The following is a 22,823-nucleotide window of genomic DNA, read 5'->3' on the forward strand; positions in this document are numbered from 1 at the left end:
ATGAAAGCCCTGAGGTGGGTCCCCGAGGCTGGGCTAGTTTTTAGGACTTAAGACTATTTCAGTTTAAGTTTAGCTGTATAAGCTATTAGACTACACTTCAGTTTCTGGGGCTCTATGGTAAAGCACATTAAGATGCCATGTGTATGAGCCATGAGGTAATTTGGACCCAAAGCTCATTCATGCCCCGGGCCCCCCTAGTCAGTCAGTCAAATTAAACTGGTTTGACTATGTCAGCAGTTTTCAATCCTAAAGGTCAGGACTCTAATTCTAAAGATAACTGGATGTATAAGAATTTTTTATTTTATTTTGCATTGTCAATTCCTCAGCAGTTTTACCTTTTGCAGACTTTAAAACTCCTTCAAATGAAACAATCTTAAAGGAAATACCACATACAACCTGTGATGAGCAGACACATGTATAGACTTTGCTTCATCTTGAGGGCTCACAAACGAGATGAGATTCAAAAATAGAGGAGAAAACACACCTTTACTGAGGTGCTGAGGCAATGAAACTGTCAAAATGAATGGAGTAACGCATCCACGCAATCAAATCTGTGCAAAAATCTTTATCACAAAGCAAACCTTTGGTCAGAGACCTTCGTCAAGGCATAAACAGGCAACAAGTGAGTGCCTTGAAGAGTGTTTCTGACCGACAGCTTGCTCTATTGTAGATATTTTGCACAGATTTTAGTGTGCAAATGCTTCTTTTCGTTTATTTTGAGGGCTCACAAGCCAAAAATGTTGGATACCACTGAAAGCGACAGGTGTGTGTTGGTGTGTGTGCACCAGTGTCCCGCTTCTCTCAGACAGGCTTGTGTACTTTTTAATGGCACCTCATCCACAGCATGAAAGACACTCCAAATGCACAAAGGATTCATCTGTAAATTCTATAGAAATGTGCCTGTCCTTGGTGCATTTCCAGTTTCCACTTCATGCATGAGATATAATTCACCTGTGTATCAGATAATGTGCATTCTCCTGCCTAATGTCAGTCCACTGAAGCATCACCGCTGGAGCTGTCAGTTGTGTGTGCTGCAGCAGAGCTCCATGAAGTCTCCATCTCTGCCTCACGTGCTTAATGAATAATTTACATATTGATCAGGCCCGTGGGCAGCTGCTCTGATGGAATGAGCCCAATTAAAGTGAGAAGAGAATACCTGACACGCTCTGTCTGCTGCCGCTGAATTTAATTAATCTTTCTAGATGAGGCGGAGGCAGAGTGGCTGCTTTGTTGGACCACACACTAATTAGACCTGTTGGGTTAAATAAACAGTTTAATAGACTTTAATGGTGCACTCAGGCGGGAATTACTGCAACTAAAGCAAACCATACGTTTTAACCAATGCGTTTTATTGTCCAACAAAAAACATTGGCGGTTAAGGCAAAGGTATAGCGTTCAATTTACAACAGTAGGTTAAATAATCCATGCAGTAATATGTAGAAAAATAATCAATGACACATTTTATTTGCTGTGGTATTCGTTATATTTTACATAAGTAGAAAAGAATGGAACACAAATCAACCAATGGAGGGATTTCCTCTGCAGAGCCTCTTTCGCTGAAGCATGTGTTGTACTGACGAGCGTGTGTTGCCTCACAGAGGCGACATCGCAAATGCCAGTAGACCCATGCTTTCATCCTGGGACTTTGATTTAAGCTTAATTAGTCTAATTAACGAAATAAATACTAATAAATTCTAATAAGGATTGGTAAATAAAGATCAACATAGGGCACGCACTCTCATGAAAACCCTATTTACAGCGATACAGTCATTTTGGAGGACAATTACGCACAAGCTCTCCAAAGAAACCAACAGCAAATAAAGGAGTTGCGATGATGATACAGTAACTGTCGGCCAAAGAAAAACTGTGGCACAAAAGGTTAAATGACGTCAATTATTTTTTCGTTTTTAATAATTCATTATGGTCACTTCATTTACACATTAATTTGTTTACAGTACGGCACTACACGCGCGCCAGACTTTTCTTTAACCCTACTCTCCTTCCACTAAATCCTCCTCGGGTGCAAACCTTTTACCCGGGTGTTGTCTCTTCTCCTCGGCATGGCTCTTGTTAATGTTGTCTAAAAAGTCGAGCAGCAAACTCTTGCTGCAGCTCGTAGGGTCCAACACGTCACACGGACTGTTTGTGCCCAAATCCGGACTGGGGTTATCCAAAAACCTTTTCCCGGGATGCTGACGCTTTTCCAACTCAGCGAGGTCGTCGTCTGCGTCTGCATCCGCATCCCAGTCCTCATCGAAGTCCTCATCCTCGAGGTGGCGCTTACCTGGGTGCTGGCGTTTGCTGTGCAGCACCAGGTAGCGCTTCCCCGGGTGCTGTCGTTTTGAAAGTTCACTCAGGAGCATGACAGGGTTTTCAGAAATGTGTCCCATCGTGGTGCGCTTTCCCGGGTGCTGCCTTTTCTGGAGCTCCATGAACGAGTGCATTTCGTCTTCGCGTTTGCCCGGGTGCTGTCTCTTTTCAACATCCAAGTACTGTCCATCCTCGTCGTCTTCTCTCCTCCCCGGATGCTGGCGCTTCTCCAAACCCTCGCTGTATCTTTTACCGGGATGCTGTCGTTTTGTCACCCACTCTGTCTGAGAGGAAGATCCCTCTGGAGAAGGAAAAACATTTTTTAGATTACTTTTAGATAACAGCAAATTGTGTTTCCACAACTTGTCTATGCCGTGCGTAAATTACGCACAGACGACTGTAGCTGATGTTCCAAATTCCTTGGGCCATATTAAATTGGTAGAAGTTTCTTTTCCATTGTCATGTTTGAAAACACAATTTCAAACATTTTGTGAACATTTATAGTATGGTGAAAACACCCAAAAGTACGCGTAAAGCGCAAAACGGTTGGAACGTGTTACCGCTTTGACTTTCAGTTTAAAACACGAGACATAGAAGTGGGATTTTGAATTTAACGACAGGTTAAAAACTGAAAAACATTTTTAGGTTGTACACGGTACTATTTTGCTTAAAATCAATCCTGTAAAGTTGATCCAACACATATTTTACGCACCGTTTCTGTCGTCCTCTTCCTGCATCTTTTTGAGGATAGACCGTAACAGGAGACTCTCTGCTCTCTGTAGTATGATGTCGTCTATGGTCCGTCCGTCCGTCTCATCGTCTGCGGGGATGCCCTGTCCTCCAGACAGCGTCAAGTTGCAGACCACGAGAGAAGCCAGGATGAGCAGACATGTCGACTTCATGGTAATGTAGTTGGTCGTCTGATGAAGAACTAGATCGTCGTCGATTTGAAATACAATATGTAAGAGATTAAATTTAAGTTTCTCTAAGCACATGGGTCCACAGAAGTAGCTGCATTTTTTAAGTGACTTGAATCTACATAGAGACCCGAAATGTTATTTTTCTGAAAAGACATGTATAACAGTCAGGAGATAATTTACCTAGTGCAAACTGCATCAAGAGCATTTTTATTTAAGCTGACTGTTGTCCTTAAATTCTTGTTCTTGGAAATCCTAAAGCAAGCCAATCTGCACTGGAGACGATTTGAATAATTTCACCACAGCAGCAGCAGCATTTTAATTTTGTTTTACAGACAGAAAATATGCAAAAATAATGCCACGCTGTCTAAACAACCTCCGAAATAAATTAGATTAACGCATAAACCCACAAAAGACACTCACATGTGTAAGAGATTATTCTGAAGTGCGCCAGACTCACCTGAGAAGTATCCAAAGTCTCCTCTCTCCTCTGTTGAGCGCACAGTGATGATCGTTGTTCTCAGCCTCTCGCTGCGGTTGGTGACCCGTAAAGGCCAAGTCTGGAGGTATGAGCAGATAACTTCCCCTCTCAGCATTTATACTCACCGGTCACTGTCGTCACACCAACGCTGGAGTCATTTTTCAGGACCCCTCGTTCCCACTGATGTCACCAAGTCGTGCGCAACTGGATGTGGCGACTGATCGCCCCATAGAGACCGTTGCCCTATTTGTCATTTGAAAAACAATAAACGCCTGAGTGTGGCATAGGCAACGAGCGCTACTACACGATGAATGATTTCAGTGGTAAAAACTGTGAATTTTAGGCTGCACACGTCATTTATTCAAGTTTTTCCTCGGATGGATAGAGTTTCATTTATCCAGTTCTGACTCTCTTACAACAGGCTTCTGCTGTGTCTTATTGCTGTTTGCCACCCAGATGACGTAAATCATCTGAGTATCTTTACAGAAAATCTGAAGGTCTCCTATGGGGCGCCAGTCAGGGCTGCAGAGAGATGCATTCATATTTTTCATATATACCCTAAGGTCACAGGGCTCAGGAGGGAGAGCTGAATCCATCTGGACCTTCTGAGCACAAATAATGCACTCTGTGGTCACGATGCCACACAGCTAAATGTATCAGAGGCACATGTTACAAGTTGCACAAGGAGGGATGGAAAAAATTTGGTATTAGAAAGCAACCAGGAAACCAGTTGTAATGCTTATTGATGTCAAATTAGTGATGAAAAGTAACACTCCATTTACTCAAATACTGTTGAACCACAAATTAAGATGCTTTTTACTTGAGTATTTCCATTTTCTGCCCTTCTGTACGGAGTTTGCATGTTCTCCCCGTGTCAGCGTGGGTTCTCTCTGGGCACTCCAGTTTCCTCCCACAGTCCAAAGACATGCAGGTTAATTGGTGACTCTAAATTGTCCGTAGGTGTGAATGTGTCTGTCTCTATGTGTCAGCCCTGTGATAGTCTGGCGACCTGTCCAGGGTGTACTCTGCCTCTCACCCAATGTCAGCTGAGATAGGCTCCAGTCCCCTGTGTTTGATCTCCATCCAGATAGCTGATATGATTTCCTGAAGTTTAAAAATAGATGTCTGCTGTCTAATGAATACCTGTTTCTATCTTGTCTTTCTCTGCACAGACAGAAGTGTGTCAGTATCAGCCTGAGACTTCCACAGAAACACACACGGATCACATGGAAGCGGATGTAAACACACAGCGTTCAACTCAGCTGGACGACAGGTCAATGCTGTCCGGTGAGTTCACTTGACTTGTTGTCATGACTGAGCTGGTCTCGGTCATTAGCGCCGATGTCAGCTCAGTCGCCAGGAGAAAATGTTGGCTGCACATTTGTTTCATACATATCATAACATTTCTAAAGTGACATTATTCTGATTAGATGAGCTGACTTTGTTATCTGAAAGGTGGATGGGGACAATGGATGCTGTGACACATAGGTGAGATGGCTGCCAAGCTGCAGACTACTGTTAGAGACATTAGCGAGACATCTCCTGTTGTGATTGTGCCTTTAAACCAAACCATGATCTTTTCCTAACCATAACCAAGTGTGTTTTGTGACTATGCAGTGCTTTAGAAATGTTAAGTTTCAACATATCCCCTACATAACAACACACAGATGTTATATATCGATGGTTTGCAGAAACGTACAGTGCCAACATTTATTGTGGTGATTGGATGGAAGGTGTCCGTCCCTTCACTCAGACAGCTGATGGGTTACTTATAAAGAAGTGTAGCTGTGGATGTTGATGAAACTGTCTGGATTGCTGGCTAGAAAAAAATATTTTTTAGAGACTTTGTCCCTCGTAAACCTTATATTGTTGAGCAACACCTAACTAAAGAATGAGACGTCTTAGCCCAAATCTCACCAAACTACCTGAATCCCATTTTAATTGCATACGTTGTATCTGAATTTGGAACTAACCGTAGCTCTTTCCTCACCCGATATGCAGAGTCAAATCACTCCGTCGTCTCAAGGAACTCCTGCATAGTCACACTCAGCCGGTTGTGAATCTTGGCGAGAATTGAATTGACCGTGTAATGCTGTAATTACTTGCTTCCAATGTGCTGTCATGCCCAATACGTCAAGCAGGTTTAGATTCCCTGCAAAGCCTGTGTTCAAAAGCATCAATACAGTCAGCTTTATGACAGTGCGTTATTGAAAACGCCTCAGACGAACACAGAAAGTGACAGCAGCACAATTAAAACATATCTGATCTGTATTGGAATCCACCTTTTGTCCGTCATGTATGTCTCTGCCTTCCTATTAGGCCAAGTGTGTAACTACATGCCCAAAGGAACCAATTAATTTTCCAAGAGAATGTATGTTGGGTTTTAAGCAGCTTAAAGGCCAGCGTGAGCCGAGCCAGAGCCTTTTTGAATGTGCAGAATCTGTTTGGTGAACGTGGCGTCCTGATGCTGCAGATGTAGAACAATTAAAGCAGATGGAGTGATTGCTGCAGGTGTAGCAGCATTGAGGGTTTCTCTTCCTCCCCTTTATCGCTGTGAGACCATGATTAAAATACGCCCTCTTTTCTTTTGATTCACTCTCACTCGTCCTGCACTAAAAAACAAAGCTCGCTATCAGAGTCTTTCAGAGCTGGGAAATCATAACAATTAGTATTCCGGTCAGGATTATGTACCTCGTGTACGGAGGAAGAGGACAGGTTAAGTATACACCCTGAGCTGTGGGAGAAAATAATAAGACTCATTAGCCTCCGTCCTCTGTTTACTCCTGCTGGTGTTAATTATATATATCTTTTAAAACTCTTGGTGAACTTCTTCAGTGTGTAAAGTAAGTTTCTGCAAAGCACGACTACATGTCATCCTGTATGTGTCCCCGGATTAATGATGTACACATCAGGAGCCTGTACACAAAGCGTGAAGACAGATTAATGGGTTAGCAGCTATTTTGGGGCTCTAAGTCAGGTTTTCTATTGTCACGAAGCTGGCTTTCTTTTTTTTAACTAGATCACCATGGTAATTTATGCGGCACAGCTATCCTGTTTCAGAGCAGGTTCATGTCAGCTCACAAAGATGAACCTCAACTACGACTTCAGTAAAACTAATAGACCTCAGACAGACATCTGAATTCATCTGTTTCGTATTTTCCCTTTTTTGTGTAAAGAATTACTTTCTGTAGACGTTCATCCTTTTACAAAACAGATGAACAGCCTGAGATGTCTTAAAAAGAAGTGGAATTTCAACAGTATGTGTCAGTGTTTCCACATTCAGTCAGTCTGCTGCTCACTGTCATTACATATGCATTTATCCATACATTTCCTGATGCAGATTCTTTTGAACTGAAGCTGCTGATTGAGAATATTTTTGCACAATGTTTGATGACTTTAAATGTGATCACAATAAGTATTAATTGTTATATCAGAGGACTGTGTTCTGGTCAGGGTGGAAAAGCCTCTGAAGGAGACTTTTACATGACGTTAGCACTGTTTAACTTGATCCTGAAACCTGGCACCTCGAAGTCTAGTCATCTAGCGGGGGGTTGGACCCCTTGGCGGGCCAGTTCTGGACCATATGTTTGACACCTCTGTTTTACAGGGGTCTCACGGTCATGGAAAACCTAGAAAAGTCATGCAATTTCACAATCACATTTTCCAGGCCTGGAAAAGTCATGGAATTTTGTTGTGTGTAATGAAATTGTTACAGTAATCTTCTATGTAATGTAACATAACTACTAATTTTTTTGGAAGCTGTCAATGTAACGTAGCTCTAATATGCGTCTGACAACGTTTTGTTTACCATGATGAACTTCTCTTCATTTCCTCCCTGTGGTCCGTCTCCCCATCCATGTCAGCCAGTTAGCTGAGATTAATCTGATATAAAAAATATCAGAAATGTGAAAAATGCTGGGCAAGTAGGGCAAGATTTTTTTATTTAATTTTATCATGGCTCTTTGGAAAGTCATGGAAAAGTTTTGAAATTTTGTCTATGAAAATGTGTGGGGACCCTGTGTTTAGTTCTTCTCTACCTTAAAGCAATACTTCACCCCACACATGATCGTTTGTATATCAGTTACTCACCCCGTGTTATGTTGAATTGGGGCAGAAAACTCACATGTCTCCACGATTAATAAAGAATCCATTTCATTCCATTTCCATCCAATTCATCAACATTCTTGATGCACTGAAGTCATTAGCAACCACGTTTGACAACTGCGAATCTAAATCAAATCATCGGTTCGCAAACTTTCACACAACTCATGTATAATCCAGCTGTTAGAAGTTTGTCTTTTTTGGTTAGGTTTAGAAAGAAGATGCTCAACAAACTTAACCGAAAGTAAAACCTATCGATGCTGTCTACAAAGCCAAACTCCAATACTGAAGTTTTTTAGTGAAAATGCATGTGTTTGGGAAGTACTGAGCATACGAATAGATAAATGAGACTTGGATTATACTGCAAACGTTGTGAGAGTTGGTAAACCGATGTTTTGATATAGTTTTGCTGTTGTTAAATGCGGTCCTCATAAATTCATATGCTTGCTGTTTTCAGTGAAGCAATGTGAGAAAACCAAAGTCTTCATGAACCCAAAGTAACACAGCATGACTGACTGATATACAAATGGTCAGCCTGGAAAGCTGCAAACAGAGCTGAGGTACAAAGAGTTGTTGCATAGAGATGATACACCGTCTCATCTAGTTGCATTGGTGTGAACCAGCAGGGTTTTAGAATGTTGCAGAGTGCTGCATTGCAAGTAGTTGCCTGTTTCTACCCATCTCATTGTGAATCTTTGGTGTGAACTGGGCTTTAAGTATTCCTTCGAGTAAGATTTGTTCACCATGAACTTTGAGTAAAGACTTTATTTTTCCAAACTGAAACCACTGTTGACGGAGCAAGTGTGTCATACTGCTCTGAAAACCCTGAGTTAACAGGGCCAGCTGCTAACAGCATCATGATACCTGTACCTGTACCTGTTATACAGCATCAATGGTGTTAGTCTCTGTGCCACGTGGCTTCACTGAGACTTCACCAGACTTGCTTTGTGATACTGACCCCAGATCCCGTTGCCTCTCTCCCCAGTGTGCAGCTCATGAGACTGAAACATTTTCCTCTGTAACTTAGTGCTTAATGATCCCTGCAGCCTTCAGTGTCATCCTCGCTCTGTCTCTACCGGCAAGAGCGAGAGGCAGCTGTGGTGAAGAAATGCCTCGAAAGAAAAAAACAAATCACAGTATAAAACCGCCATGAACATTACACACACACACAACCACTTAACTGGAGAGATGAGCCTGTTTTGACATTTGACTACAGATGTACAGATAAGACTTGAATGTTCTCAGAGAGGAAACCAGAAGATTCTACACTGCAACAAAAATAAGACAAAGATTTGGCATTATTGCTTCTAATGCTTCCTCCTGAGAAACTGTAATATACTACTCTGATCATCTCCAGTGACATCATGCCTCAGGATCAGTCAGCAGGGTGTTTTATCTAGTGTCAGGTCGACTGGTATTTCCACATGCAGGGTGTGATCCAACTACGGTTCAGGACTCACTGAAGATGGATGATGGTTATAAGCTAAACTCTCTAAAACAGACATATGTGGTCCTCATCTCAGACATGTTGAAACTTCGAGTGATTGCTTTCAGATTTTTGAACCTGCATTAAGTTTTTTTTACCACTTGGGGCCACTGCAGCAGGCTGTAACACAACACTGACATATTATTTCTTATTAAGTTGATGTAGTGAATGTTTTAGCATGCAGTTGCTTATTTAAACATCCAGCCTAAATAAAGCAACATCATCATTGGATTAGAGCTGTGTTTCTCGTCACAGTCGAGAAAAAGCATTCTTTTGTGGCGTTATGATACACCGCTGGGCAGCGTCAATTTGAAATGTAAATGATGCAACGTAAGGAGCTGGAAAGTCCCTATAGGACGGACATAGGAGGATGGATCCAACAAATACTGGACTTTCACCCAGGAGCCTGGTGTTTGCTTACCATGAATGTTGAGCCAAACCATGATGTTTTTTTCTACACCTAACATGTTTTTGTAGTCTAAGTCTAACCACATGCATTTGTTGCACAAGGAAATCAACATGAATAGGAGGTCTTTTACCAACACTATGAATGTGAAGCAGAGACTGTGCATTTCCTGTGAAAATGGAGGCGTATTTTGAAAAGACACAATGCATGTAATGGGCGTAAATTGACTTGTGTCCCAGAGCGTGGATGCACCCAGAATACCAAGCACGTCATACATTCTTAGACTAAATGGTTCCTTAGTTTGGTTCATATTTGGAACCCTCAAAAGGTCTATATAGATCTATTCCAGAGGGTTCATTTAAAAAAACGCTTGGGGCTCTTTGTTGTCAAACAAGATGGTTCTATATTGAACGTTTTAAAGGTTCAATCACCTGCTCAATACGACGACATACCAGCTAATTTAAAGCTCATCATTCAGTTTGACATCTTGCGTCAGAATGGCAGCAAAGAAAGTGTTGATTGTGTATGCCCACCAGAGCTCTGGCTCATTCATTGCTGCAGCCAAAGATGCTGCTGTGTGGAAGTTTTTACAGCTCAGGGCTGCACAGTAGAAGTATCTGACCTGTACACCATGAAGTTTAAAGCCGCTGCTACAGCTGAGTAGCCTGGAAATCCAGACCCAAATCTAGAAAGATTTAAGGTCCGGCTATGAGCAATGCAAATGGCCCAACTCGAGGGGTGGCACCAAGCATGCATTTGAAAATATCACTGCATGCAGTTGGATAACACTACAACCAATCAGAACAATACACGGGGTGACGTATCCAGAGCCCTACCAGCGGAGCTAACTGGTAGATTAGACTCTTGCTGTATCTGGTCGGCAAAACAGCAAAAACATCCTTCTTGCAAAGGAAAGATTCAAGCTCCGTCTTCTGTTCCACTTTTAAAGAAAAAGCCAAGTCTAACTTGTTCATTGTAGCGGCCAAAGCCGTTTCAAACAACTGGTGTTCATCCGTGGCCATCCTGCGATGTTTACTGACTGATTCCGGACTCCGTTGTCGCAGCGCTGTCGTTATCTGTTTAGCTCGCCTCTGGCCTGCCTATATCAGATACACCGATGTGATTGGTGTAGCTTGGTTTCATGGGCATAGGTAATGAGCATCATTACTGATTGCCAGAGTGACTCGCTGAGCAAATTCAAATTGTGCTCTAGTGAGAACTCTGGATTTCCAGGGTAACAGCTAAGGACATCGATGGAGAAGTCAAGAATGCAGATCACTTCCATTCTGAATTCAGGTTTCTCAATTTCACCAAATTAGGCCCAGATTGACTTCCTTATTAACTCATTGTGAAATACACCAAATTCAAAACTGACAGAAACAAAATAAAAACTAACAAGAATTGTTGCCGTTGGTCTTCCCATTGTTCTACCAATCACCAGCTCTGTGAAATAAGGGCTTCAACACAGACGGAGTGAGATGTGAAAATATGCTGGTTTTACACACTGTTTTGCTCTTCTGGCTCTCTCTGCCGTTGCTGGCTGGTATTTTACTACTCCTGTGATGTTGTTATCCTCGCCACTCGTAGTTGCTATCTTTCTCTGCTCGGCTGCCTGTTCCACCAGTAGAGACTGACCTCTGGTGGCACCTGCTGTGCACTACATCTCCTCAGCATCTCTGTATCAGTTTAATGGAATTATGAGCATGTGTATTTTTAACGGTAGTGAAAATCAGATCTTTGGGGTCTCTAAATACCCTGGTTCACTGAGATACCGCCCAAGCTTCACAGAATTAAAGCCAGGGCAGGCATTTTTTCAGGCAACCAGCATGTTGCATAGCCTGTTAGCTAACGCATGGAGCAGGTTGAGACATCTTCATTGGGACACACAAAACAACCTAATGTTCGCTGACTTGCTTGTTCACAATGTGTCTATTTAGGAAGAGGTGTAAGTTCAATATGCTCTCCTTTTAGCTCTGTTTTTAGACTCTCACCAGCTAATTAGGGGAATGTTTGACTCTTTAGCTGCTAAATGCTCCACTGTGTTCACCACTTCGTTGCTAACTTTTCCTGTCTGTTGTTTGTTGCTGAGCAGGAAGTGTACAGTGGGTTTTAAGAGCTGTTTCTCTCAAAGAAAACTACAAAATAGGTTGTTTCATCGATTGCCCAGAACCATTTTGTTTTACATACATCTGACAAAGCTCTGAAGCAGCGGTAACAGTAATTGTGATGTTGATTAATATAGAGAGTCTGCATGTAATGAGGAGGTTAGAGTGGATGGATGGGTCAATAGAATGTTGCATTTCAACATGCGAGACAGCTGTTCTGAAAAAGAAACCGCAAGCAAAGTGCTTATTTGAACCCAAACTATGATCTTTCAGGGGGCGGCTGCGGCTCAGGAGGTAGCGCAGGTTGTCCTGTAATTGGCAGTGTGATCCCCAGCTCCTCCAGTCCACATGTCAGAGTTTCTATGGACAAGATAGTGACCCCATCTTCCAAGTCTGAGTGCGTGTGAATATGTAACTGAGTAGCAGGTGGCACCTTGTATCCTAGCCTTGGCCACCAGTGTATGAATATGGGTGTGAATGGTTGAATGTGACAAGTAGTGTTAAAGCACTTTGAGTGGTCGTAAGACTAGAAATCTGCTACAGAAGTAAAGGTCCATTTGTGTCATTTACTGCCATGCTGCAGTCAGCCACAGAGATAGAAGGTACCTCATAGCAGCTCTAAAATCACACAGAGACACATCCTCTCATGACCTACTGCTCAATAAATCTCTAGTTCTTATTACAGTGCTTGAAATGAAGGATGTTTTGGTTGCACAAAAATAGATGAGTTCAGAAAAGGAGAGTCAATAAAAAGGTCTTCACCAAGTTCAGTGAAACTCACTGAAAAGTAGAGAGCAGATCTGCAGACAGGTGAAATCCAACACCTCTGCATGAACAGACACTTGAGGGGGAAGCAGCCAGAGGTGGGGAGTGAAAAGACATGACGTCTGAGTTGCGTGCAGGAAGGGTAGAGTCCGAAGACGGACAGGATGAAGGGAGACACCAGGGAACGAAGCGACACCAACAAATAAACAAATGGAGAAGTGAGTGTGTATGGATGGCGTGATAACCCTGTCCCCCAAAAGTGACACAGGCCTGACAGGGGTCACAGCGGCGGGGAGTGAGTGACAGCTTACAGGGTGTACTAGTGGAGAGGGCTGGCTGGAAGTGTGTGAGTGTGTCTGTGTGTGCTTGTACATCTATCTTTGTGAGAGCCAATTTGAGTTTCGGCTTTGAGAGTGAAGACATTTTGGCTGGTTCTACCCTCGGACAGACTTTTGAAGGCCTGTTTGAGGGTTCAGACTTGGTTTTAAGGTTCAGGTTCGGGGATTGGGGTTTGGGTTAGGCATTTGGTTGTGAGGGTTAGTGCTGGGTTAGGTTTTTTTCTGATGCCCCTCTCCAGTAGCTCCCTGTGGCCTTGACAGTAAATGATATGGAAATGAATAATGGGCATTTAACTTCTTAATTATTATCTACTAGTGCATACCGACTGGTAGCTTTGTCATCCTTCTACCTATGCCAGTCCTCAATGCCTGTGTGCAGTTTCACATAGATTGACCACATCAGTGAGTAGAAAAACGTGGAACTGACGGAATGACACACTGACAGTTTCCATGATTATGTACAGCATACCATACCATGACTTAGTCATGACAAAAATTAGAAAAACAACAACATTGGGCCACAGGGGGAGCCACAGCGATCAGTCGCATTTTAGCCATTTTTAAGCATTTTTCTGTTGTTATAGCGCCACCCAGTTGCCAATTAGAGTTAAATTTCTCCAGTCACCTTGAGGCGTCCTGTTCTACATATCTACCAAATTTAGTACAAATCAATGTGGCGGTTAGGCCTAGATAAGAAATTATCTCTCTAGTGTCCCCATTTTGTTTGATGGGGTCAATAATGGAGGGGTCCCCTCAGATTATGTGTGGTCATATGCCTACAAAGTTGCGTGGTGATCAGTGAAACCCTTGAGATGTTATACACCTTTATGTGATGAGCCACACCCTCCGCAATATTCATTGCCTTACAGAAGCTCAGTTTTAGTAAGTTTTCCAACTTTTGCCAAGAGGGAACTTTAGATATTGGTCCCTAGATTATGTTCACCGAGTTTCATGCAGATCGCTCAAACTTCCTAGGAAGAGATCGATTTGAAGTGTTTTTCAAAAAATTCAAAATGGGGGAAAATCTATATAACCGAAAGTTATGGGTTCTTGTGGCAAATTTGTTCCTCATGAGGAGAGGCTTCTCTGTGCAAAGTTTCATGTCTCTACGACGTACAGGGCATGAGATATGCCCATTCAAAGTTTGCAATTTCAATCGGTTGCTGTAGCGCCCCCCTTTGGCCAATTAATGTAATATTGCTTCATTGGCATCCTCCCATGACCCTCTACCACTGTGCCGAATTTCACATGGATTGACCAAGTCAGTGAGGAGAAAAACGTGGAACAGACACACACACACACACACACACACACACACACACACACACACAGTTTTCGTCATTATATAGTAAGACTGTTGTAGGGTTAAAGTGATTCCTGCATTCTCCAGCTGTAAAAAAAAACAAACAAATTGTGTAACGTTTCGTCAACTAAAATATCCATCATTCATCCATCGCCTGGTGTCTTTTCCTTTCTAAATTTTGCCAAACCTCAATAGCATTGGCTCGTCTTGTGTGTGGACAACCGGTAGCTATAGATTCCAAATACTAGGGCTGCCCCCGACTAAGAATAGAATGTCCGACTGCTGAGTGTGGACACTTCCTGTGCAAGGTTTAAGTTAAAAATAATCATCAGTAGCCCACTGCAGAGTAGGAACCTTGTGATAAAATATATTAATTAATGCTCATTTAGACTTATTAGTGAAGTTGATAGGTTAATTATGATTTAATAGGCTGTGTTACCTTCATTATTAGGCTGAAATATATTTTGCAGCTCCAGACAGATTTTTTGGCTCTGTTGATAGTAATGGCTGCTGACCCCTGTGTTAGGGTAATTTCAATAACAACATTATCCTGTAGTAACTCAAAGAAAAGCTTCTCAGTAGTCATTCTTTGGATTTGGAGTCTTTTGCCCCGCTCATTCAGATGTACTGTTTCATGGCTATGCATGATTTGTGTTGAATGAATTTCATGCTCCGTCAGAGAGCTGTGCTGGTTGAATGGTTGGAGTTGTAGGTGAATAATCTTTGACCTGCAGTGACTGGGTGTCTAAATTCAAATGCTGAGAGAGGAGGGGGTGAGGGATGGGGGCAGTTTGTGTCAGAGAGTGTATATTCACTGACAGTGTACTCAAAGTAAATTTTAAAATGGGTTCTTAAAGGGCTCGCACAGGGGGTGATTTTACAGCAGCCGCCTGCAGATGCAAACAAAAATAACAGCACTGTCACAAGATCCGTCATAATCCTGCGCACTGCTGCTGTAAAATAGCTGTACAGGGGGCTGCGGCATCAAGTTAACCCATGGTTGTCACACAACCGATCCTGACCGATCAATTCCATGATGTCAACTAGGGATGCACTGATATGGATTTTTTTCAACCAATACCAATAACCGATGACTTGCTTCTCATGGCCTGTAACCAAAGTGATTACTGATAATTTCACATTTTTGTTTTTTAAACAGAAGTGTATAACCTGTAGTTTATGTACACCTGAAGGTAAGGAAGGTGAAGATGTAGTGAGAAAATATGGATGATTTAATGTTCCATAGACCCAAACAAACCAAATCAAACTGACGTCACTATTGCTAACACAACAAAACAAAGAACAGTGACTCTTCCATACCTGCGACATTAGGCTGTGAAAAAGAAGCATCACATGGCCAGCGGTTAGTAATGAATTTACCAACAGAGTCCAGCCGTTGGATGTAAGCCGCCGCTGCTAATTAGCTCATGCTAACACTCTGGAGACTTTTCTTATCTTCAGTGCTGCCTCTAACCTGTTCACAGCTGCAGGAAGTAGTGATCTGGTGGGGTGGTTGGTGTTTGACGTTCGGAGATCCCTCGGCACAATCCTGTTGTCTTCCTCTGGAACAGTGAAAGACCTCCACACTGCGACGTGTTTTACCCTCTAGACAGCATGCTGCAGTTGTTTATTGGCGGCTCGCAAACCAAGTTTAAAGGTTCATGTACCACCACCCACTGCTGCCCTTGTTAAGTCGATGAAAGCAGTCTGATTTCATATTATCCGGACTATTTATCGGCTTTAATTTTAAGTATTGGAATAATGTTTAATTAAAAAAGTGTCCCATTATCAGCCCGATATATATCATGCATCCCTCAACAATCACCATGTTTTAATGTACACTAGCATTCCACTATTATTTTGAACATGACAGTATTCTGAATTTGATACAGCTCATCTAAACAACATATTCCACTTGGATTTTCCGAATTAGGCCTTTTTCCAAATTTAGTATTTTTCGATTAAGACATCTGAGATATGCCGATATATTCAGGTTTTAGTAGCATTATTTGGACATGTGCGCGTTGGAAATATGTGTCTCGATTGGGGTTTTAACTGCAGTTTGTGACTCGCAGCCGTTTGTCTGTTTACGGTCAGCTCTTTGCGTTGTCATGGATATTTGATTTAATTTAATTTGATATACTTTATTAATCCCCTGAGGGGAAATTCCATTTATATATATTTATACATGAGGATATGTTGTAAATGAACCGGATAGGGAACACTTTGTATAGTTGGAGTAAGGATTCATGCCCCCAAAAAAAGGCCGCATTTCTGGTCAGAGGAGGAAACACACATGCACACAAACATGCAAGACTTGGCAGGTTTGTGGATATGTGCAAACACAACTCCGACCTTTTCAAGAAGCTGGTTGGAGGAATGAAAAAGGGAGGCTGTGTTTGCTTGGTCCTATTTGATGCAAAGAAGCAGGACGGCACAAATGGCTCCAGTCGTTCCACTTTTCCATATTTTGAAGTGATGAACGACATGTTTGATCACATTAATCAGAGTATGCAGGGCTGCATCTTCATAGAAGTATTAGTGGAATATCCACATTCATTAGCCATGTAAACAGTTTAGTAGTAATACTGTCTTTTTCAGAATAAGGGCAAAGCTGAGCTATTTTGTGCACATAAATGTGGTGGATTTAGAAAGCTATCTCTTAATTAAGGCTACATTTGGGCTCTTTTACAGGATATTCAAATTTAGGCCATTTAGCCTTCACATGCATGTTTACAAAAGTTTTATTCTATCTCACAAGTGTCAGGCATAGTTGTTGTGAGTGTCACTGGATATCAGACTTTCCTCTCGTGCAATTTTTATCTTGCCATTTTGTGCCCAGGAATCTAAAATCAGTCCTCAGACTCTGAAAGCAGGGCTTGTTTCTGTTCCCATATTGACTCATGCCTCATTTCCTCATTTTTCATCACATAGAACAGTTAGCTGGCGTCACAGTATGCACCCACAGAAACAGACATAGGCATCCACCGCATGCACGCACGCACACACGGCAGGCGGAGAGTATTTTGCATTATTTATTTTCAAATTTCATCTCTGTCTTTAGCTGTGTGTCTGTTGCCCAGAGAATCTCATTATCTCTCAATAACCTGTGAGGCGCCTGTGTGTTTCTTCAGCCAGAGACCATGATTAGTGCACTACTACCACGTGCTACAGCTCACTTATCATCACGCTCCCTCTCTCTCCCTCCGTGTCTGTCCTCCCTCGTCTTCACAGCCCTCCATCACGGTCTGGTAGTGTCTGGGACTAGCCGTAATCGTGCTAGATTGAGCTGATCTTTCAGTCTCACGACCGGCTGAAATGGCAGATGTGAGGTTTTAAATATTTCATTCCTTCAGGAGTGATATAGGAAAAATATTTCAAGGGGGAAAAAAGTTATGTAGAGTCCCTAATCAGAGCACTGCAGAAAAATATCTCCATCTTATCAAACCATTTTGTCAATAATTGAGTCCTAAAACCCATATTTTCTTTTAACAAATGAAAAAAAGATTATAACCTGTCAGACGAATCATCGTACTGATTTGTAATTTTATTGGCTTTATCTGTTATCATTCCAAGATTGTAAAACAAGAAATTGTGGAAACCAGTAGGTGTGGTTGCAAAACAGACTGAAACAATCTTATAACCCTGCAGAGATTTTCATTGTGGCTTTTAGGACTCAATAAAAGACAAACTGGCTGGTTTCTACATTTTCATGTGAAACCTGTTGCTCTTATCGATGAACCCGCTGAATTATCACCAAACTTTGCAGTTAATCTCAGTTGTACGTAGCTTTTTGGTGTCTTTCAGCACATTGTTTTGGTTTTCCAGCCTGCAGCTTCACTGTTGTTCAGCGTTGTTTTCAGCTGCTGTTTTCATCAGAAAAAGGCCTTGATCACACATAAAGTATTTTGCAGGTTGCAAAACATCAGGCATGCTGCACTGCCTTTTGTTTTTTTGTTGGGCTCAGGGAAACGGAGATCTTTAAAAAGAGGGTAGATCATGGGGAGTACCTCCAGTTGGTCCAGTAGCTTCGCCTCGATGATGGCTGTATCCATATTTAACGATGACTTGGGGGCAGTTTGACAACCTGCTGTCTATCGTCGGCCGTATCTCTTGGTATCAGCAACCACTACCACTGTGACCACCACAGAAGGCCCGCCTCTCAAATCATCCGATTGGACAATGGGAAAAAAGATGACCAAAAAAGAGATGCGGTAGGGTGTTTATCCACTTTGAGTTGAAGTTTTTCAACTTGACGAGTTCAGAGTACAAAAACGGCAGGTGCCCAGAGTGCAGAAATGCAAGGCATGTTGCAATGCGAAAACCGCGAGCAAAACGCTTCACTCTCATCAAAAACAGTTATTAACCGCCAGCTGTTAAAACGCATTCTGTGTGATCAGAGCCTAATCCTGCAAAACAGCAGACAAAGTTAACATTTAGCTAGTTGCTGTAAACAGCAAATTAAGAGCCACATATTACATTCTGGATTTAGTGGCAACCAAATCAGAGCGGAAACATGAGTATAGGATTTACAGTCACCAGATGAACAGAAACAACTCTAAATGAATACTAATGTTGCTCCATATCAGCTGGATGTGTTAACAAGGAACTGCTAACAAGTCATATCCTGATACTATGTCAGTGTTGTGTTTGCGGTTTGTTTCTGCTGCCTCTAGGTTTAAAGGGTAACTTAAGTATTTTTAATTTAATTGTTGTAATACCAGGTTTTGTGCCCAAGTACCTAATGGGTGCCACAGTTTTTGAAGTTGGTCCAGTACTGACTGAGAACACTGCAGCCAGCAGCGGAAAAACAGGCTGCAGTGTAATCCCTGTGGGCAATTGAGCAACATCAATGCAGGTCCACTAACAGTGCTTGTTTTTACCACTGAAACAGCTCAGATTATTATTTGAGTGTTTGACAACTTAGGTAAAGGATTCCTACAGCCATGAAAAAAAAAAAAAAATCACGAATGCCAAACTCACCAGACTCCATTTAAATAAACGGTAATTTTAGTGTGTATAGAACCAGCATATTTTCACATCCACCTTGGTGTATTAAGGGTTGACTTCAACTAAACCAGATTTACTGATTAGTGAAACAGTGGAAAAACGAATTAATATGACTTTTGTAAGTTTTATTTTGCTTCTGTCACCTTTGGGTGAAGTGTATTTTACGATGATAAAATTATTGTTTATTTTATTGTAGTCTAGTGGGTTTAACAGTAGTGATTTAGAGCTTGTTGCTGGTTAAACCAAAAGAATCTTACTGTTTAATCAAAAGGTCTATCTCTGTAGGGATCCCTTCCTTAACATAGTCAGATACTTTAAATAACTACCTGAGCCTGTCAGTGGCAAAAACAAGCACTCTTAGTGGACGTAGATTGACATTGCTCAATTGTCCGCAGGGATTACATTGCAGAATCTTCCACCACCGTCTCTATCAATACTGGACCAACTTTAAAAGGTGTTGTTCTGATCAGTCATGTAGACACAAAAACATGAGAAAATGGGGGCCATGTTGAAAAACAGAGCCTCAGGGCTTTTATATTTAGATCCCTGATCATATTTAGGTTTGTAGTCCTAGTGTCTGTGCCTTCAGTCACTCTATAATCATCCTACGATATTTAACTTCAGATTTCAGACCTTCCAGATATTATAAAGATTAGGCTTTCAAACCTTAAGGCACAGAATTATCCTTCAGGCTACACCACCCTTTGCATCTCGGAGAAAGACTGTATTTTCAGCCTTTTGTGGTCCTCAGTGTCTGTGTGGGAATGTGTAACAGAAGAGTGAGTATCAGTATCAGCATGCATAGAAAGCTGTAGCTGTGAGGTGTTCAGCCGTCACATGCAACCATCCATCCATCTTGTGTCCGTAACCAGGAGGGATCGCAGACACACACAGAATCCTTCTCTAGTATCAAGCTCACAACATCCTTCAGCGTAGTTAATTTAATATGGGGGAATGGTAGGCAGCTGCAAAGCACATTAACAGTATATTTATAACCAAATGTAAATGCCACAACATGCAAATGCTGTTATCTTCTTCACTGTCATCTTATTCTGCACAGGTTGGAGCAGTTATGCTGAATTTATTGCACACAGAAATGACCTCCAACACAATGAACCCTTTAAATATTTCTGTTTAGAAAAATGTAAGAAAATGTAACTGTCTAAGAACCATCACTATCATATTGTTTGTTTTCAGTCAGCATTTTAGTAAAAAGGGCGAAATGTAAAGTGAAATGTGCCAATAAAATGGAGACCTGAATGAAATAAGTCCCTATAATTTTAACCATCATTAAAATTTTGGGCTATTTTACTTTCGTAACATGTCTTCTTTCAGACGAGAGGATATTAAACATCCAAAATACAAATTTTAGTGTTTATTTTACTTCAGATTTCTGAAATGTATGCAAAGTGCATATTTAATTAGATAATGACCTATTTACATATTTTAAAATGCATTTCCATAAAATGTGTAAAAAAAAAAAAAAAACTGTCTTGATGTTAGTAATCAACTAGGGAAATTTCATGGTGATATCCATTAGTTAAAACGTTTGTCCTATTCATCTGTTGTGTCTTACTTTTGTCTAAAAATGTATGGAATTCAGTATTCAATACATGTCTTTGAAGGCCATTGTCTCAATATTGTTTTTGCTTAAACTCCAAGCCAGAAATCTCCTGAGTGGCAGTTGCATAGCAAACTTTCCAGTTTTATTCCCATCTATATTCTGAAGGTTTTGAGAGAGGGGTTTGTTCATATATCATTCATGGCCTGATTTATTCCTAAAAGCGTGGGGAAAATATTGTCTGATTTATAGAGTGGTTTTGAACCTCACTTTAGCCAATGTTTAGATTTCTGTTCTGGAAATTTGTTAAAAAAAAAAAAAAAAAGTGCATTTTAATTAGATCATGGATCATTTGCATAGTTTAACATTTAATTCCAGAAAACTTGCAATACAAAAAATAATTGTCCAAGTTTAAGTAATCAGCTGGGGAAGTTTAATTGTGATATCTACTAGTTAAAAGTTTTACCCTTTTCACCATAGAGTCTCCTTAACTTCTTAAATTGTGCTGCTACTATTATTACTATTACTTCTACTATGTCTAATACTACCAATCCCACTATTGTGACTGTTACTACTGCTACTATCCATCCATTTTCTGCTGCTTATTCGGGTCCAGTTGCCATGGTAATAGGCTATGCAAGGTACCCCGGACATCCGTCTCCCCAGCTGGGTCCTTCAGCTCTTCCTAAACTATCTTGGATACATAATCAGGTCTATCCCATTACTATTTTCCACCAAATGAGCTCTGGTTCTTGAACTGGTTTTGTTCAGGATTCTTGAAATCTTGGTACTATCTAGTGAACCAGCCCACGTTTCCAACAGTTTAAAGTGGAACCCTTGTAATCAAGGATGTGTCATCAACGCAGGGTGTTGCTCAATGTACAATGGAAGTAAACAATAGTAGCAAAGTTGTGGATTATGTTGATTACCTGCAAACTTTTGTTCTATTAGGACAGGGTTTTTTTTCCCAAGAAAACAAGCATAAACCAACTATTAATGAGATCACTGCTCTTTAACAATTTTTCACTTGACCTCTCCATTGTTGCCTTCTTCATCATCGATGCCATTACAGTTTGCACCTCAGGTTAAGGAAAACCTACTATTTTATATTTCCAGCTAAGAACCAACTTTTCAGTTTCTGAACCAATTTATTTTTGGTGAAAATGCTCTGAACGGTTCAAAATTAGGTGCAGGAACCGGAACGGAACCAGTTCCTTGTTGGTAAAAAAGGGGCATCAATGTTCCCACAACCTGCACATGGAGGCTTTCTGATCAGATACCTGAATCAGGAGCCCACTCTCACTCCAAAGTCATGGAAATCAGAAGCAGTGACTTGCGGCATCAGAAACCAACAAAAGAAGGCATCTTTTAACGTTGGCTTGATACACGGCCGGTTGCTGCTACAGCTTGACTGCACCCGGTGACGTCAGGGGGAAATCCGGCGGGACAAAGATGGAAGTTAAGGCGGTGATAGTCCAACTTCCACCCAAGAGAGCGGTGTTCCCATCCCGCAAGAGTCTTCAGCCAAACCCCGTTCTTTTTTTCCTAAACCCAATGACAGGCGTTAATTGTTGAAGGGAAAAAAACGTCAATTTGCGCTGTGGTACCAATGTAGTGCATTTATTTTTGAAAGAGACTGTAGGTAAATGGTGAATTTCCGGGGAAAATGAAGAATATTTTGAAAGAAGACAATGCATGTAACAGGCAGAACTTGACACAATGTCCCAGAACATCAACAACCAACGCACCCAGGGTACCTTGCATGTCGAGAGTCGAGAGTTTGCTTTACATGAACCATAAAGGACAGCAAGATTAAAGCTGTAGACAATACATAGTTTGTTTCCATGCTCAGTGACTCCGGGTACAGTGTGGGACACCAAGTGCCTGTCCTCGCAGCAGAGAGTGTATTTGTTCGTAGCAGAGAGGCAGAGTAATTCAGACTCAAATGGTGTGATATATTGGTGGGAAGAGATGTGCATGAGTTCAGGGGCAGCACAGTTTCAGGCATGCTGGAGCTTTGCTGGAGCTTCTAGACGTACT

General features: G+C 41.5%; 1 protein-coding gene and 1 long non-coding RNA gene across 2 annotated transcripts in view; one reads left to right on the forward strand and one right to left on the reverse strand.

Annotated features, from left to right (window-relative positions):
- LOC125891924 (uncharacterized) overlaps positions 1–22,823 on the forward strand; it is a 55,334-nt gene that overhangs the window by 548 nt on the left and 31,963 nt on the right. The window contains exon 2 of the long non-coding RNA XR_007449668.1: positions 4,881–4,995. This is a non-coding gene — a long non-coding RNA (uncharacterized LOC125891924). The remainder of the gene's footprint in view (positions 1–4,880; positions 4,996–22,823) is intronic.
- Positions 1,380–4,065, reverse strand: trh (thyrotropin-releasing hormone). The gene is made up of 3 exons (XM_049581529.1): positions 3,688–4,065; positions 3,023–3,241; positions 1,380–2,611 (listed from the first exon to the last, which is right to left on the reverse strand). The coding sequence occupies exons 1-3, from the start codon at positions 3,821–3,823 to the stop codon at positions 1,992–1,994; spliced, it is 975 nt and encodes a 324-aa protein (XP_049437486.1). The 5' UTR covers positions 3,824–4,065; the 3' UTR covers positions 1,380–1,991.

Source organism: Epinephelus fuscoguttatus, linkage group LG7 (genome assembly GCF_011397635.1).
Source record: "Epinephelus fuscoguttatus linkage group LG7, E.fuscoguttatus.final_Chr_v1".
In the NCBI taxonomy this organism is placed as follows: Eukaryota; Metazoa; Chordata; class Actinopteri; order Perciformes; family Serranidae; genus Epinephelus; species Epinephelus fuscoguttatus.

Bases quoted from the DNA above. Each gene is read 5' to 3' on its own strand.
- trh (XM_049581529.1), bottom strand. From the start codon at position 3,823: ATGCTGAGAGGGGAAGTTATCTGCTCATACCTCCAGACTTGGCCTTTA. The intron at 3,242-3,687 runs GTGAGTCTGGCG...ACGACGATCTAG, and splicing joins AGACTTTGGATACTTCTCAG to TTCTTCATCAGACGACCAAC. The intron at 2,612-3,022 runs GTGCGTAAAATA...TTCCTTCTCCAG, and splicing joins GGAAGAGGACGACAGAAACG to AGGGATCTTCCTCTCAGACA.